Source organism: Pelmatolapia mariae, linkage group LG23, assembly GCF_036321145.2.
Source record: "Pelmatolapia mariae isolate MD_Pm_ZW linkage group LG23, Pm_UMD_F_2, whole genome shotgun sequence".
NCBI lineage: Eukaryota > Metazoa > Chordata > Actinopteri > Cichliformes > Cichlidae > Pelmatolapia > Pelmatolapia mariae.
Window position 1 is genome coordinate 10,988,662 of NC_086246.1, and position 14,185 is coordinate 11,002,846.

The window sequence follows — 14,185 nt, forward strand, 5'->3', positions numbered from 1 at the left end:
TGCACAATAAGAGCTTTTAAGCCTCTCGCAAGCTCCTCCCACAACTTCAGGATGTGTGTTTTAGAGCTGTCATCATGGCAACAATTACACCACACATCGTCATCTTTAAAGCTAGCGACTATAATCTTGTCTGACTGTTGAAGGATGTGACTTTTACAGCAACACACACCAGTGATAGTGATCCTTCCAACTGTTTTCAAAGGCAGATGCATTGTGACGAGATTATGTACTCTGCAGATGTGTGTAGCTTTAACGGTGACATTTGCCAAAGTGCTACTTTAGGGATTATCCTGTGTACTTTGTACTTGAACGTGAGGCTTTGAAAGGACTTGAAGCCATTTGCAGACATCAACACATCAAACATGACGCGTGCAAAATACAGGTAGAGGGTCGCACACAGCTGTGTAATCTTTGTTCTTTGGTCTCTCACACACGCAGGTCACAAGTAGAGGGTCGCAGACAGCTGTGCAATCTTTGTTCCTGTCTATTTCATGGGTGTATGTGAAGTCACCCCTCAGACACTTATATCTGCAGAGTGGTGGGTGTTAGCCAGCTGTGTGATGAGTGCAGAGTGATCAAACAGGAGCTGTGATTACTTCCAACAACAAAGACTGCCCAAAGAAACCAGTTTGATTAACCTTTATCAGTAACATGGATTTCTGAAAAAATTAAAACGTACAGCTCTGCTATCACTTCCAACATAAATGATGGCAGGAAACTAAACAGTAGTGACGTTTGTAGGGTCACAGAAGTTGGACTAGCTGGTATATAATGAAGTGCTGCGTGGTGGCTAGCTACACAGCTATGGTTAGCATAACATAGCAAACACAGTGAAGCTGGAGGATGAACGCTAACTTTTTTCCACTCGATAAAAGTTAACGTGAGGGTTCCCGATGGTTAGGGACAAATGCAATCCCATGGCAGCATGCTGTAAATGGACCAAACTTCAGTCAGGAGAACAACTGAGATAATCCATCCACAATACGAGGTTAGTCGTTAATATACTGCTGCATGGGCTGGGCTGTAGTTACATCATAAGGTTTTAAAAACTGAGCACAGTAGCTGCATGTCCTGGTTAGAGAGAACAATAATGGGTGATAACGATTCTTAAGGATAGTAACAGATGGCAGAAAGATACCCTACTCAGAAATGTTTCTGATGAACTGAGAGAAATGTAAATCTCACACAAGTAACACCATTCATTTCAGAGGAAGTGTAATCAGTGGATATGCAGCCTGCACAACATGTTGCTGAAGGCATCTAGTTTCATTTCATTCATACTGTCAAATGTCATATGTTTTTCAAAGGATCTGTGAGATTATAGGAAAGTGCAGTGCAGGAAAAGCAAAGTTGGTACACAAACCAATGAGTTCACTGTCTGCAACTCCTTTAAGTTACAGTGTGTGCATAATACAGTTAGTTTTCCTTCAGTTTAGCCCTGTGACAGACTGGCAGCCTATCCAGGGTATATCCTGCGTTTCACCCAATGACAGCTGGGATAGGCTCCAGCTCTGCCCCTTAACTGGACAAGTGGTTAAGAAAATGGATGGATGGGTGGATGTTCCTTCAAACTTGAAAGACTGACTCTGATTACACAATATATCTCACCTGGTAGGCAGTGGGTCGTTGCTACCGTGATGCCATACAAATGAGAGCGCTGCTCAGGCAAGTACTCATCAGTGAACAGACTTCTGTCTTTGTTCACTGCAATCACGCCATCCCTGTGAGTTACAGGTTAGAGAGGAATGATATCAGCGATATACACATATCAACTTATTGAACTGCGACCACCACTGTGATCTGAGTAGAGGGAGATGAATGAAGAAGACTACCTCCGCCAGTCAGTGTAATAGAAGTGGTTCCTGTAGTAGACCATGCTGAATGGGTAGTTGAGGTTGGTGTGGATTACTCTTCGACCTGAACCATCTGAAGATATACACTCTAGACGCTTTGTACCTGACAGACACAGGAAGACAGCATGGCTCATTACAAGATCAAGAAAATATAGGTTAGGTAAATTCTAGAGTATTAACTGAAGAGTTTTCAACTATCTCAATAAGCAAGATATGACAGTATATAGTCTGAGAGGCAGCTGTACACTGTTTACAGATGTCTTAAGTTATGTTGGTACTTTAAAACCCTGGGACAATAAATAAAGGACCAATTGTCATGAATGCAGCATCAGCATAGAGGCCATGTTTACCTGCATCAGCCCAGCAGATCTGTTCAGAAGCAGAGTCATATGTTAGAGCATTTGGCAAACCAATCCCATCAGACACTATCACCCGGCGGTTTTGACCATCCACTGATGAGCTCTCGATCTTAGGGGCCTCTCTGTTCCAGTCTGTCCAATACAGAGTACTGCAGGGAGACACAGGAGGGGAAAACTTATTACTCTTACTCTGATTGTTCCTTTACTCTTTTCTCCATAAAGGCAACATTTGATAACTCCCCCGAAACCATGATGGCGATTTTTTTACACCTCAGAATATATCAATAAAGACGTGATTTGACGACCGTTAGAATAGTGTCCAGGTTTTTCCAATAGGTAGCTGCATATGCAGAAACCACCCTCATTAATTTCTGATGCAAACCCAGTCATTTCATTCTTAAGTAGGCCTGGAATATGACAGAAAGTACTCAGTTGGGAAAAGAAATTCAAGCATTTCTTCTAGTGAACTTTCAGGGACTAAAAGAGTTAAACGGGACCTACTTGTGGGAGTCAAGCAAAGCTACTCTAGAGTCCAACATTAAAAATATGGAGCTGGACATGAGCAGAATGAACCCCTTTCCACCCCCTTCCATCTGGATTGTTGACTACAGTCATTTTGCATTAACTTGTTTCAGTGCCGGGCACTTATATGAGTGGTAAATCATACACACACGACTAAAGGGACCAGTGGTCTCCTGATAATGAGGTCAAGGTCAGGCTTGTCTTTTTAGTTTTTAGTCATGCTTTATCTGTGTACATAGAGAATGTGGACCACACTGCCTCACACATGCAGGCATATTTATCAGTGTTTTCATATTTCCTGTTTAATGAAGATTTAAATAATATTTTAAACAGTGCACTGTGTGTGGGCTGCTTACGTGCTGGCAGTCCTCTGGGAACTACGGGTAATACACACCACATGAACATTCAGCTTATACACACACACACTATGTACTTATGAATTTGGTGAAGGTGCAGGGCAGCAGATGTCTGACACGTTCACACATGTGTATATGCTTTTATAAAGCCTTTGCGTGTCATTTTGGTGTGTCTGCTTCACTGAGTGTCGTGGTTAGGGATGAGAATATTCAGCGACCCTCCCCAATTCGGTCTATTCGCCTGATATTGGTTAGGGTTAACTGCACGTGTTCACTTTACAGCCTAAGAAACCACAGAGGACATGCTTAATCATAAGTGCATAAGTGTGCCCATATGGAACAGTAATTACTTTTCAAACTTGAGTTTTTGTCAGAACATACACACCCCATATATTTACCCCAAAGTCAGAAACTAAGCTGTAAAATCAATAATGTCAAGCAAACATTTCAGGTTTTATGACCAGGGTTATTGCTGCTGTGTTTAATCATTTGTAACAACCACATTAACCAACACACACACACACACACAAACACGCACGCGCATAACTGTTGATTATGTGATTAGTTGCTGTGATGAAGAGCAGATGTTATTCCTGGCAAGTTGGCCAATCAAGGCCTCTTGCTTTCATCCTATGAGCGTGTGTGTCCAGGATTAATGGCATCAGTAAATTCAGGACAGTCTTCTTGGCTCAGTTTGCTGCGACACACACAGAGACAGCACTAAAAATCACTTGTGATAGAATTAGCAAACATATGTTACTAAAGACAGACTCCACCTGAAAATCCCCATTCCCATATTTTTTCTCTGAGTGCCAGTCTCATAATGATGAAGTCATGTTTTGGTCACAGTCTAAATCTTAGAATCCAGACTCAACAACCCGCCTTACTGCCAAATAGCTTTAAAAACAGAGTTTGCACTGTACTAATGAATTAGGTACAGGCCTCATTGAGTCATAGCCTGTTAAAGAACTAGTGTTTAATTTTCATTCTCGTAGTAACAGACTGAAAACCATCTGTGCCCTCTTCTTCCATAAAATCTCTGTGGATACAGTGAAGGCTATCTCAGCAGAGCACCTCCAGGTTGTTGCAAGACAGTGTGTGGGCTCTTGTGTGTTTCTTGTTCCATGTCTGCAAATCCAGATTATGTTAACATACTTTTCTTCATTTCTAAGTGGAGCTTTTATGCCTTTCTGTATTTTTTTTCATATACATATGTTGTGATGTTGTTGAGGCTTCAGACTGCTCTAAACACTCAGCCAAAGCTATCCCTATTTGTATGAGAGAACTGAGTGGTAACCCTGCAAACATTTCAATGTTCAGTACATTTTATCCTATCTAGTCTGAAAAATACTTTCAAAATGAAAGCTGTGCAGACACTGAGATGTAAGTTTGCCATCAACTCACTGTACTTCTTGAATATCACCTGCATGCCTTCGTTTGACTGTTCAACAATGGTATTCTGTGTTCAAGGCAGACTTCATATTATTCCTTCTTACAATTCTTCTAATTCTTCAAACTATGACAAAATAATATAAGCAAAATATTCTCAATAGTGACATCGAAAAGCCCCAACCTTTTTTGTCATAATACTGCAGCCAGTTTCAACCCGACAGATTAGATTGCATACGCATATCTCTTACCCAAGCAATGGCTAGCAATCTGTATCCATGAACATATGGTGGATGTTTTGTTTTTTTAATATATATCTTAAGAACAATTGGCTGCTTTGATTAGCAGGTGTGCTGACAGCAGATGTAGCTAGTAACTGTTTGCTAGGTCTCTTCTCTACTAATGGAATTACTTGCTATGTGGCACAGACTATCAAGAACTCTGTTAGCATTAGCTGACAACTCAAGATTCAGTCATCTCATCCAAATGTGATTACGTCAGGGTCTAAAAAAACAACATAATTGTAGCCAAATTGCTAATGTTGAAGCTTTCGTATGGGGAATCCAGAACCCCACGGAAGAAGTCACTATGGCTCCATCTGTTCAAATCTGCTCTTTGTGAGAGGCAGTGGGCTTAAGGGAAGGAGAGCAGGAGTTAGAGGAAGAGACGGGTTGCTTCAGACAGTGCATCACATTGACGTCAACAGCAACAAGGACAGTTTTTTTCAAATAACACTACGGATCTGGAAATTGGCATTTTGAAATTAGTGAAAGCAAAGAAAGATGAACAAATGGTTTTACCCGGTGGAAGAAACCACTATGATGGCACGGGGGTTGACCAAGTCTGTGTCAAACAGGGTCCTCCTCCCACTGCCGTCCAAGTTGGCTCTTTCAATCACATCAGGAGTTGAGTCCACCCAGAACAGCAGCCGGCGTTTGACATCCACTGCCAAACCTTCTGGACTGACGAGATCTGCAGAAGAACAGAGATCCGGACATCATAGAGGAGAAATCATTTAAGGCATTCCACAACAATCATTACAGGAACAAGCACCACACAACTGTGAAAGCTTACTTGTGTTAATGAGAACCTCAGGCTCAGCACCAGACACCATTGAAGCTCTGTTGATTGATCTTGCAGACAAATCTGTCCAATAGACTTGGTTTTCCTTGCAGTCATAGGCTATACCAACAACTATGGAGCCCTGGAGACACACACATAAATACAAGCTTCACCAATCTTGACTTACATCAGTTCACACAACTGTACCTCAAAGATGAGAACTCACCTCCAACATTTTGGCCATGGTGTGAACCAACAACAAAACTCAAAGTTAGTTATAGATACTATGAACTATGTGCTTTTCTTCTATTGTGGTGTCTCTTTCCCATCACCAAATTGGTCGAGACAGATAGCTGCCTCTCTCTAAGCCTGATTCTGCCAGAGATCTCTTCCTGTTATAAAAGGAAGTTCTTCCTCCCCACTGTCACCAAGTGCCTGCTTATTGGGGACTGCCTATTCGCTGGGGTTCTTTCTCTAATATTTTAGGTAGTTTTTCCTAAAGTATAAAGTGCCCTGAGATGACTGTTTAACAGAAACTTAACAGAATTACGTCGTTGCAGTCACTTGGTGTATGGTGAAAGGTGCTCTACAGTTTACCAGTTCAATGATCCAGTTTTTTAAGTTAATAAAAGCATCTGCATTCAGATACAAATAACTAAAACACCATATTTATATATCTGACAGATTTAAAACTTTCAACCCAAATATGTAATACTTTATATTTATATACATAATATTTATTTTACTAGTCAGATATTTTCTAAAATCGAGGTACAGGGTATTCACAATGACATACAATTTGAAATACACGATGTGAGGTCAGTTTTTACTTATAATTCTGAGACACAATTCTGCTTAAGACATAATGCTGGCAGTTTTTTTCTTTCTTTCTTTTAAGTAGCAAACAAATTTACTACAAAAATGAACAAAGATTAAAAAAATCATTTTATAGAGTATGTGATCTACCCATTAATTTCTTACATGTAGAGCCAATAGTGTTTTGGATCGGCTTTCGTCTAGTCTGGTCCCGTTGAGAGGCAGCGCTCCTATTTTCTGTCCCTGAGCGTACAGCAGTGTGATGTCAGTGTTTGTGGGAGGGCTGACATCTGGACGGGATGTTGGACGCACCGTAGGCGGTGGCACTGACGAGATGCCTGGGATGTGATTGGATGGATAAAAATGTTTGAGTCGTAATTAGTGAAAGACAAAACTTATATAAACTTATATAATACAGTACAATGACATGTATCTTTGACGATTATTGCTTACATGCAGGTTTGACAGCATCATCTGATTTGGTTCCGGGAACCATGTGTCCATTCTGGTCCACACACCAACAGTAGTTGGTCTCTCCATAACACTGGACTGGACTGGGAGGGTGCAGGCAAAAAAAAAAAAAAAAAATCAGAAGACTTTTAAACAGCAATGCAATTATTTTTTTTCTTGAGAACTTCCTTTGATGACTGCATATCTGCTGCTTACCTGAACTCTCCATCTGGCTCACACTGAGGTACATACTGCTGTGGGCCAGGTTTTCCACCATAGTGCTCAATCAAACTGGCTCTCCATCGCTCACACATGCTCTCAGGGCGTTCTGTTGGAGTCACTGCAACTAAGGGGAAGCCAAAAACCCCAAAACAACCCATCAGTACTTCCATTCATAAAGCTAAAGATAAATTACAAGTCAGATGATATTCTTCTGTAGTTCATCATTATTTATTCAATTACACTCTCAGGATGTTCCCTACTTTGCTGAGTTTATACTACAGTGTTAGTTGGAGGCTAATGGTGAGGGGATGCCTCGTGTTTAAAGAGGCACACATATACACACATCGTACTTTTGTCAGAAATGTTTACCACGTTCAAATCCCTTTAATGACTCACTTTATTGGAGAGCATTAAAACTAAACCTCAGAGCATTTCTGGCTTCTACTTGTGTTTACACTGGCCTCGCTCTCTCTGTGTCAATTTTGAATGTGAGACTTTGCTGTTTGTAGACTGAGAAGGAGAGGAGGACAACATTTGAAAGGGACCAGTTCTCTATTGTGAGACAAAGACAAACCAAACAATTAAATGCAGTTAGCTTTTCCAGAAGTGTTTATTAAAGTGGCAGTTAGCATGTTGCAATTCAGTCTTCTGGATCACTTGGTTTTGCTTCTATTTAATGTTCAGACTACCCACTAAATACGGTGGTTTGGAAAAGAGCAACAACTGGATGATCCATCAGTTCCATCTGCAGACTGGCAAACTAGGAGGCAATGAGTTATGTGGGAGCAGATAAATACAGATAGAAAAAAAGTCTACGATTGAATTTGAACAAAATAAATTTGTCAGTATGACTAAATCAGACAAATTGCCTGTGTGGGCCAAATATCCTCAGATCCTAAACCAAATGTGAGTGAGAAATGTTGTCATTATGAAATAATAAACCTCGTTTGCAGTCCATAGACTGTATATTAAAGATGTACTTGTTTTGCAGCTACAAGTTAGGCATTTTGTCTGTTGTATTCTTGGTGATTTAAAACTGGTTGTGAGAGGTGAGGGGGCAGGGGGTGAAGAAGTCTCACCTGGTCTGTCACAGTCTACACGTGCTGCACCAGGTGGAGTCCTGGTTCCTGCTCTCTCCTCTCCTCTACTGTCCACACACCAACAATAGCCAGTGGAGCCATGGCACTGAAATAAAGATGAGAAATACATTCCATTTTGGGGAATTCTGACCTTTATTTGATAAACAGTGAAGAGTTTTCAGACATGAAAGAAGGGAGGAAGAGTGGTGGAAACCACGCAGCAAAGCTATCTGAGTGAGAGTCGAACATAGACTGTTGTGTTGAGCTTTGCCGCATAAAGTTGCCTGCTCAACCACGTGAGCTAAACTAACACCAATAAACACAATCTTAAGAAGAACAAAAAGGAATCAATGATAAAAGCCAAAGAAGAAACTGTAGTTATTCACTAAATAAATAAAAAGTCAGAGTTTCACCTGCTGAGGTAGATACTGTCCTTCTGCATCACACTGTGGTTTGTAGACTCCAGTTATAGGATATCCATCAGCACTGGTGGTCTTTACACTGTCTCTGTGGTGCTCACAGTGAGTTTTAGCACGCTCTGGTAGACCTGAAGGCAAAAATAAAAATAATCACATATAAGCTGTGCTGTGTCAACTGCAAATAAACCTGCGTAAAACAATCTGAATGAAGAAGTCTCACCTGGTCTGTCACAGTCTACAGGTGCTGCACCAGGTGGAGTCCTGGTTCCTGCTCTCTCCTCTCCTCTACTGTCCACACACCAACAATAGCCAGTGGAGCCATGGCACTGAAATAAAGATGAGAAATACATTCCATTTTGGGGCATTTTGAACTTTATTTGATAAACAGTGAAGAGTTTTCAGACATGAAAGAAGGGAGGAAGAGTGGCAGAAGAAACTGTAGTTATTCACTTAATATATAAAAAGTCAGAGTTTCACCTGCTGAGGTAGATACTGTCCTTCTGCATCACACTGTGGTACATAGACTCCAACTATAGGATATCCATCAGGACTGGTGGTCTTTATGCTGTCTCTGTGGTGCTCACAGTGAGTTTTAACACGCTCTGGTTGATCTGAAAGAGAAACAAAGCACATCTAAACCTTCCTGTGTCAACTCCAAATAAACCTGTAAAACCTGTAAAATACTGGCAGTACTACCCCTCAGCTTCATAGTAGCTGCACCTGCATGGCATCAATGTCAAAATCCTTGTTCACAAATAAGAGTTTTAGAAAACTTGACCTCTGACCTTTAGGTCAAGGTCACTGAGATTTGAACTCATCTGAGATTTTTATTAGATACACCTGTGGTACCAATCTGAAAATCCCATGTTGCCTTATTCTCGAGTTATTGCAGGGTGACAACAATACCCCACAGCTTTTTACGGCTGAGGGGTAATAAAACAAATCTGAATGAAGTACAGGCCACTAGAATAAGAGTCTCACCTGGTCTGTCACAGTCTACAGGTGCTGCACCAGGTGGAGTCCTGGTTCCTGCTCTCTCCTCTCCTCTACTGTCCACACACCAACAATAGCCAGTGGAGCCATGGCACTGAAATAAAGATGAGAAACACATTATTTAGAAGAACAAAAATAAGTTATAGATGAAAGTCCAAAGCCAAACTAAGTGACAAATAAATATAAAGTCAGAGTTTCACCTGCTGAGGTAGATACTGTCCTTCTGCATCACACTGTGGTTTGTAGACTCCAGTTATAGGATGTCCATCAGCACTGGTGGTCTTTACGCTGTCTCTGTGGTGCTCACAGTGAGTTTTAGCACGCTCTGGTTGAACTGAATGAGAAAAAAGAAAAAAGGAAATTGATGCCTTGTCGTGCCAACAGGAAATAAACCTGAATAAAAACAATCTGAATGAAGTACGGGCCACTGGAATACCAACAGCACCCAGAGAGAACAACTGCTCCTGAAGGAAAAGGGCTCCACTAAAACTTTAATATTTGTGGACGCTATTATTACTGCCTGTCACCCCTCCCAGGATATGGGCCTCCAAAGGTACTGTAGATCTCCAGAGATTTCTGTCCTGGGCCATTATTTCTAGTTGGGTCCAGGTGTAACCAATCTTTTTTGCTTCTGCCTCGAGGTCCTGTCGTCAGGTGTTTCTTGGGTGGCCTCTCTTTCACTTGCCTTGGGGGTTCCACCTGAGAGCCTGCCTGGTGATGTTGGTTGGTATATAGCGCAAAGCGTGCCCTACCCAGCACTAGGGCTGGGCCATATTATACCGTTCACGGTAATACCGGTATAATGTTAGGCAACGATAAGAAAATAAAATATCGCGATAGAATACGGGTAAAACACGCATGTGCAGTGCCTTTGTTTTCATACGCACATGGCCGAAAAAGCATGGCGGCAACGGAGAATGAGAAGGGGGAAAGCGGATCGTTGAGTGAAACGGATGAACCAGAATTGGTTTGTAAAAATGGTGCACCTTCAGTGGTGTGGAACTGGTTTGGTGTTTGTCCGAAAGATACCCACCAAAGCACATTTTTTTTGTAGAACATGCAAAGCGGGCCATCGTTATTGCCATATTTGTCGGACTAAGGTGCTCGTAAATCTGGGAGTAATCTGGGTCCAAAACTCCGTCCGCTTCAGGTCCCAAAGTCAAACGAACACTGCGGCACATTGAGAGTTAAAATCTGTCTAAATTCTTTCACCTTTAATAAAATGATCAGCATTGCTGCTTTACCAGGTGTAACAATTAAGTTTAACATCCAGGCATCCATGAAAACAGAATTTATTACATTTAACGGAGTTAGAAGTTAGCAGGAAGTTTGAGGAAGTTAGGTAACTAGCGAAACTAGCGAGCTAAGCATGATATAGCATGTTCTGACTGAGAGATTTCTAAAAAAATTAAAACGTACAGCTCTGCTATCACTTCCAACATAAATGAAGACAGGAAACTAAACAGCAGTGACATTTGTAGGGTCACAGAAGTTGGGCTAGCTGGTATATAATGATGTGCTACGTGATCGCTAGCAACACAGCTATGTTAGCATAACATAAACAGTGAAGCTGGAGGATGAATGCTAACACTTTTCCACTCGATAAAAGTTAACGTGAAGGTTCCTGATGGTTAGAGACAAATGCAATCGCATGGCAGGATGCTGTAAATGGACCAAACTTCAGTCAGGAGAACAACTGAGATAATCCATCCACAATACCAGGTTAGTCATTAATATACTGCAACAACATGGGAATAGAGCAGCTGTGATAGAATACAGCATTAATGAATCAATGGTACAGAAGTGGAGGAAGCAAGAAGAATGAGTTTAATAAAGTTTGATTTATCTGACTGCTTTGTTTTGCTTAATGTGTCTTATAAACCCGTGCACCTTATGGTCCGAAGAATAGGTATTTGACTTTTTTATTTGGCACACTGCAGTTTAATGTTGCAAAGCACCTCTTTTTACCTTTAGTGGATATTATACATGGTTATGCTCAGGATATGTCAGCCCATTTCTACTGGAAATGCCCTTTGGTTAAACCTTCAGCAAGGAATTTGCATTTGCACTGTTAAATTTTTATATAGCTTTAATGCACATAAAAAACAGCTGCTTGTTTAAGTGAAAATAAATGGATGGGTTTTTTGCGCTAGTAAAGTTGTGGAGTTGTATTTTGTATTTTGTCTCGCATCAATTATATCGTCAGTTATATCGTTATCGCAAATTTTCAAGTATATATCGTGATAAATATTTTTGGCCATATCGCCCTGCTCTACTCAGCACCATCTTCTCTGCCTGATTTCTTCCTTAACAGCGAGTTGACATGTTATTTCCCATAGCTTGATGTTACTGATTGTGTCTGGCCAGCGAATGTGGAGAATCCTTCTGAGACAGCTGTTGAGGAATGTCTGGATTTTCCTATTTGAGGTTTTATTTGTCTTCCAGGTTTCAGCCCCTTACAGCAGTACTGACATCACGTTGGAGTTGAACAGTCGGATCTTGGTAGTCAGGGTCATCTCTCTGGATGCCCAAATGTTCTTGAGCTGGATGAAGGCGGCTCTTGCTTTGCCAGTCCTTGTCTTGACATCTGCATCGGTTCCACCTAGTTAAGTAAAAGAGTGTATTTCCTCAGGGGACTTCCACTAAGGATGACTGGGTTGTTACTATTGGAGTTGATCCTAAGGATTTTGGTCTTCTCCTTGTTGATGATGAGTCCAACCTGTGCTGATGTGGCTGCCAATATGCTGGTCTTTTCTTGGAGCTCCTCAAAGTGTTCAGACCATCTTTTCATCTGTTGCACTAGTTCTGTGATGGCCTTTCCCTCTTTGTCCTTGATGGGTCGTTCTGGCTTGCTGTACTTCCCAGACAATTTCTTGATTATTGGGTAAAGGTGTTTCATGTTACCATTGTATGCTGCCTGTTCTGCTTCAGCTCCCAGTCCATCTATGTAGACATTCTTGTCTTTCCTAATGCTCTTCGTCACTGCTCTGTGGGCTTCTGCCTAGTCCACTTGGGCCTTGGCTTTATCTGCCCTAGTCCTGCTGTTGTTTACTGCCACCTTCTTGTGTTTTCTCTCTTCTATCTTGCCCAAGGTCTCAGCTGTGATCCATTCTTTATGATGCTGTTTCTTTATTCCGACCACTTCTTCACAGATTGTTCTCAGTGTCTTCTTTATGGTCTGCCAATTGGCCTGTATGCTGCTTTTCTCCTGTCCCTGGTGCAGCTAATTAAGCACCTTGATCTTGCTCTTCAACTGAAATTTAAACTCCTCCCTTGATCTTTAGTCGACTGACATCATACTTCACTCTACACTGTGTTGTTTTTGTCCAGTTCTTCTGTAACTTCAGCTGCATGTTGGCTACTACAAGATGGTGGTCAGATGCCACATCTGCTCCTCTTCTCACCCTAACATCCTGGAGAGATCTTCTAAACTTCTTGCTAATGCTGATGTGATCAGTCTGGTTCTCTGTCACACAGTCTGGTGATACCCAGGTTCTTTTGTGGATCCACTTGTGCGGGAAAATGCTACCTCCGATGACCAGGTTGTTGAATGCACACAAATCAACGAATCTCTGCCCATTATCATTCATCACTCCCAGCCCATGTATCCCTATGATTTGTTCATATCCTGTGTTGTCAAACCCAATCTTGGGTTAACATTAAAATCTCCCATAAGGATAATGATGTCTCTGGCTCGGAACGCTAGATTGCTAACAAACAGACAGACAGACAACCAAACAAATGGAACTGATTACATAAATCTTTGAGGGGGAAACAGTCTCACCTGGTCTGTCACAGTCTACAGGTGCTGCACCAGGTGGAGTCCTGGTTCCTGCTCTCTCCTCTCCTCTACTGTCCACACACCAACAATAGCCAGTGGAGCCATGGCACTGAAATAAAGATGAGAAATACATTCCATTTTGGGGAATTCTGATCTTTATTTGATAAACAGTGAAGAGTTTTCAGACATGAAAGAAGGGAGGAAGAGTGGTGGAAACCACGCAGCAAAGCTATCTGAGTGAGAGTCGAACATAGACTGTTGTGTTGAGCTTTGCAGCATAAAGTTGCCTGCTCAACCACGTGAGCTAAACTAACACCAATAAACACAATCTTAAGAAGAACAAAAAGGAATCAATGATAAAAGCCAAAGAAGAAACTGTAGTTATTCACTAAATAAATAAAAAGTCAGAGTTTCACCTGCTGAGGTAGATACTGTCCTTCTGCATCACACTGTGGTTTGTAGACTCCAGTTATAGGATATCCATCAGCACTGGTGGTCTTTACACTGTCTCTGTGGTGCTCACAGTGAGTTTTAGCACGCTCTGGTAGACCTGAAGGCAAAAATAAAAATAATCACATATAAGCCGTGCTGTGTCAACATGAAATCAACCTGCCTAAAACAATCTGAATGAAGAAGTCTCACCTGGTCTGTCACAGTCTACAGGTGCTGCACCAGGTGGAGTCCTGGTTCCTGCTCTCTCCTCTCCTCTACTGTCCACACACCAACAATAGCCAGTGGAGCCATGGCACTGAAATAAAGATGAGAAATACATTATTTTGGGGGCATTTTGACCTTTATTTGAAAAGCAATTAAGTGTTTTCAGACAGGAAATGCACAGCAAAAGCAACTGGGACAGAATCAAACACAGGCCGCTGCATTGAGCC

General features: G+C 41.5%; 1 protein-coding gene across 6 annotated transcripts in view; it reads right to left on the reverse strand.

The window, feature by feature from the left end:
- nid2a (nidogen 2a (osteonidogen)) overlaps nt 1-14,185 on the reverse strand; it is a 59,030-nt gene that overhangs the window by 2,503 nt on the left and 42,342 nt on the right. The window contains exons 24-40 of one of the 6 annotated variants that reach the window (XM_063466222.1): nt 13,944-14,049; nt 13,718-13,842; nt 13,305-13,410; nt 9,721-9,845; nt 9,509-9,614; nt 9,005-9,138; nt 8,748-8,853; nt 8,522-8,646; nt 8,109-8,214; nt 7,024-7,153; nt 6,811-6,911; nt 6,523-6,695; nt 5,554-5,683; nt 5,280-5,451; nt 2,204-2,361; nt 1,833-1,956; nt 1,609-1,721 (exon numbers count right to left, since the gene is read on the reverse strand). In XM_063466222.1, coding sequence (XP_063322292.1) covers nt 1,609-1,721; nt 1,833-1,956; nt 2,204-2,361; nt 5,280-5,451; nt 5,554-5,683; nt 6,523-6,695; nt 6,811-6,911; nt 7,024-7,153; nt 8,109-8,214; nt 8,522-8,646; nt 8,748-8,853; nt 9,005-9,138; nt 9,509-9,614; nt 9,721-9,845; nt 13,305-13,410; nt 13,718-13,842; nt 13,944-14,049 — 2,140 coding nt within the window. Of the gene's footprint in view, nt 1-1,608; nt 1,722-1,832; nt 1,957-2,203; nt 2,362-5,279; nt 5,452-5,553; nt 5,684-6,522; nt 6,696-6,810; nt 6,912-7,023; nt 7,154-8,108; nt 8,215-8,521; nt 8,656-8,747; nt 8,854-9,004; nt 9,139-9,508; nt 9,615-9,720; nt 9,855-13,304; nt 13,411-13,717; nt 13,852-13,943; nt 14,050-14,185 lie in introns of all 6 variants that reach the window. The other 5 variants (XM_063466221.1, XM_063466220.1, XM_063466219.1 and 2 more) reach the window with 5 other exon arrangements.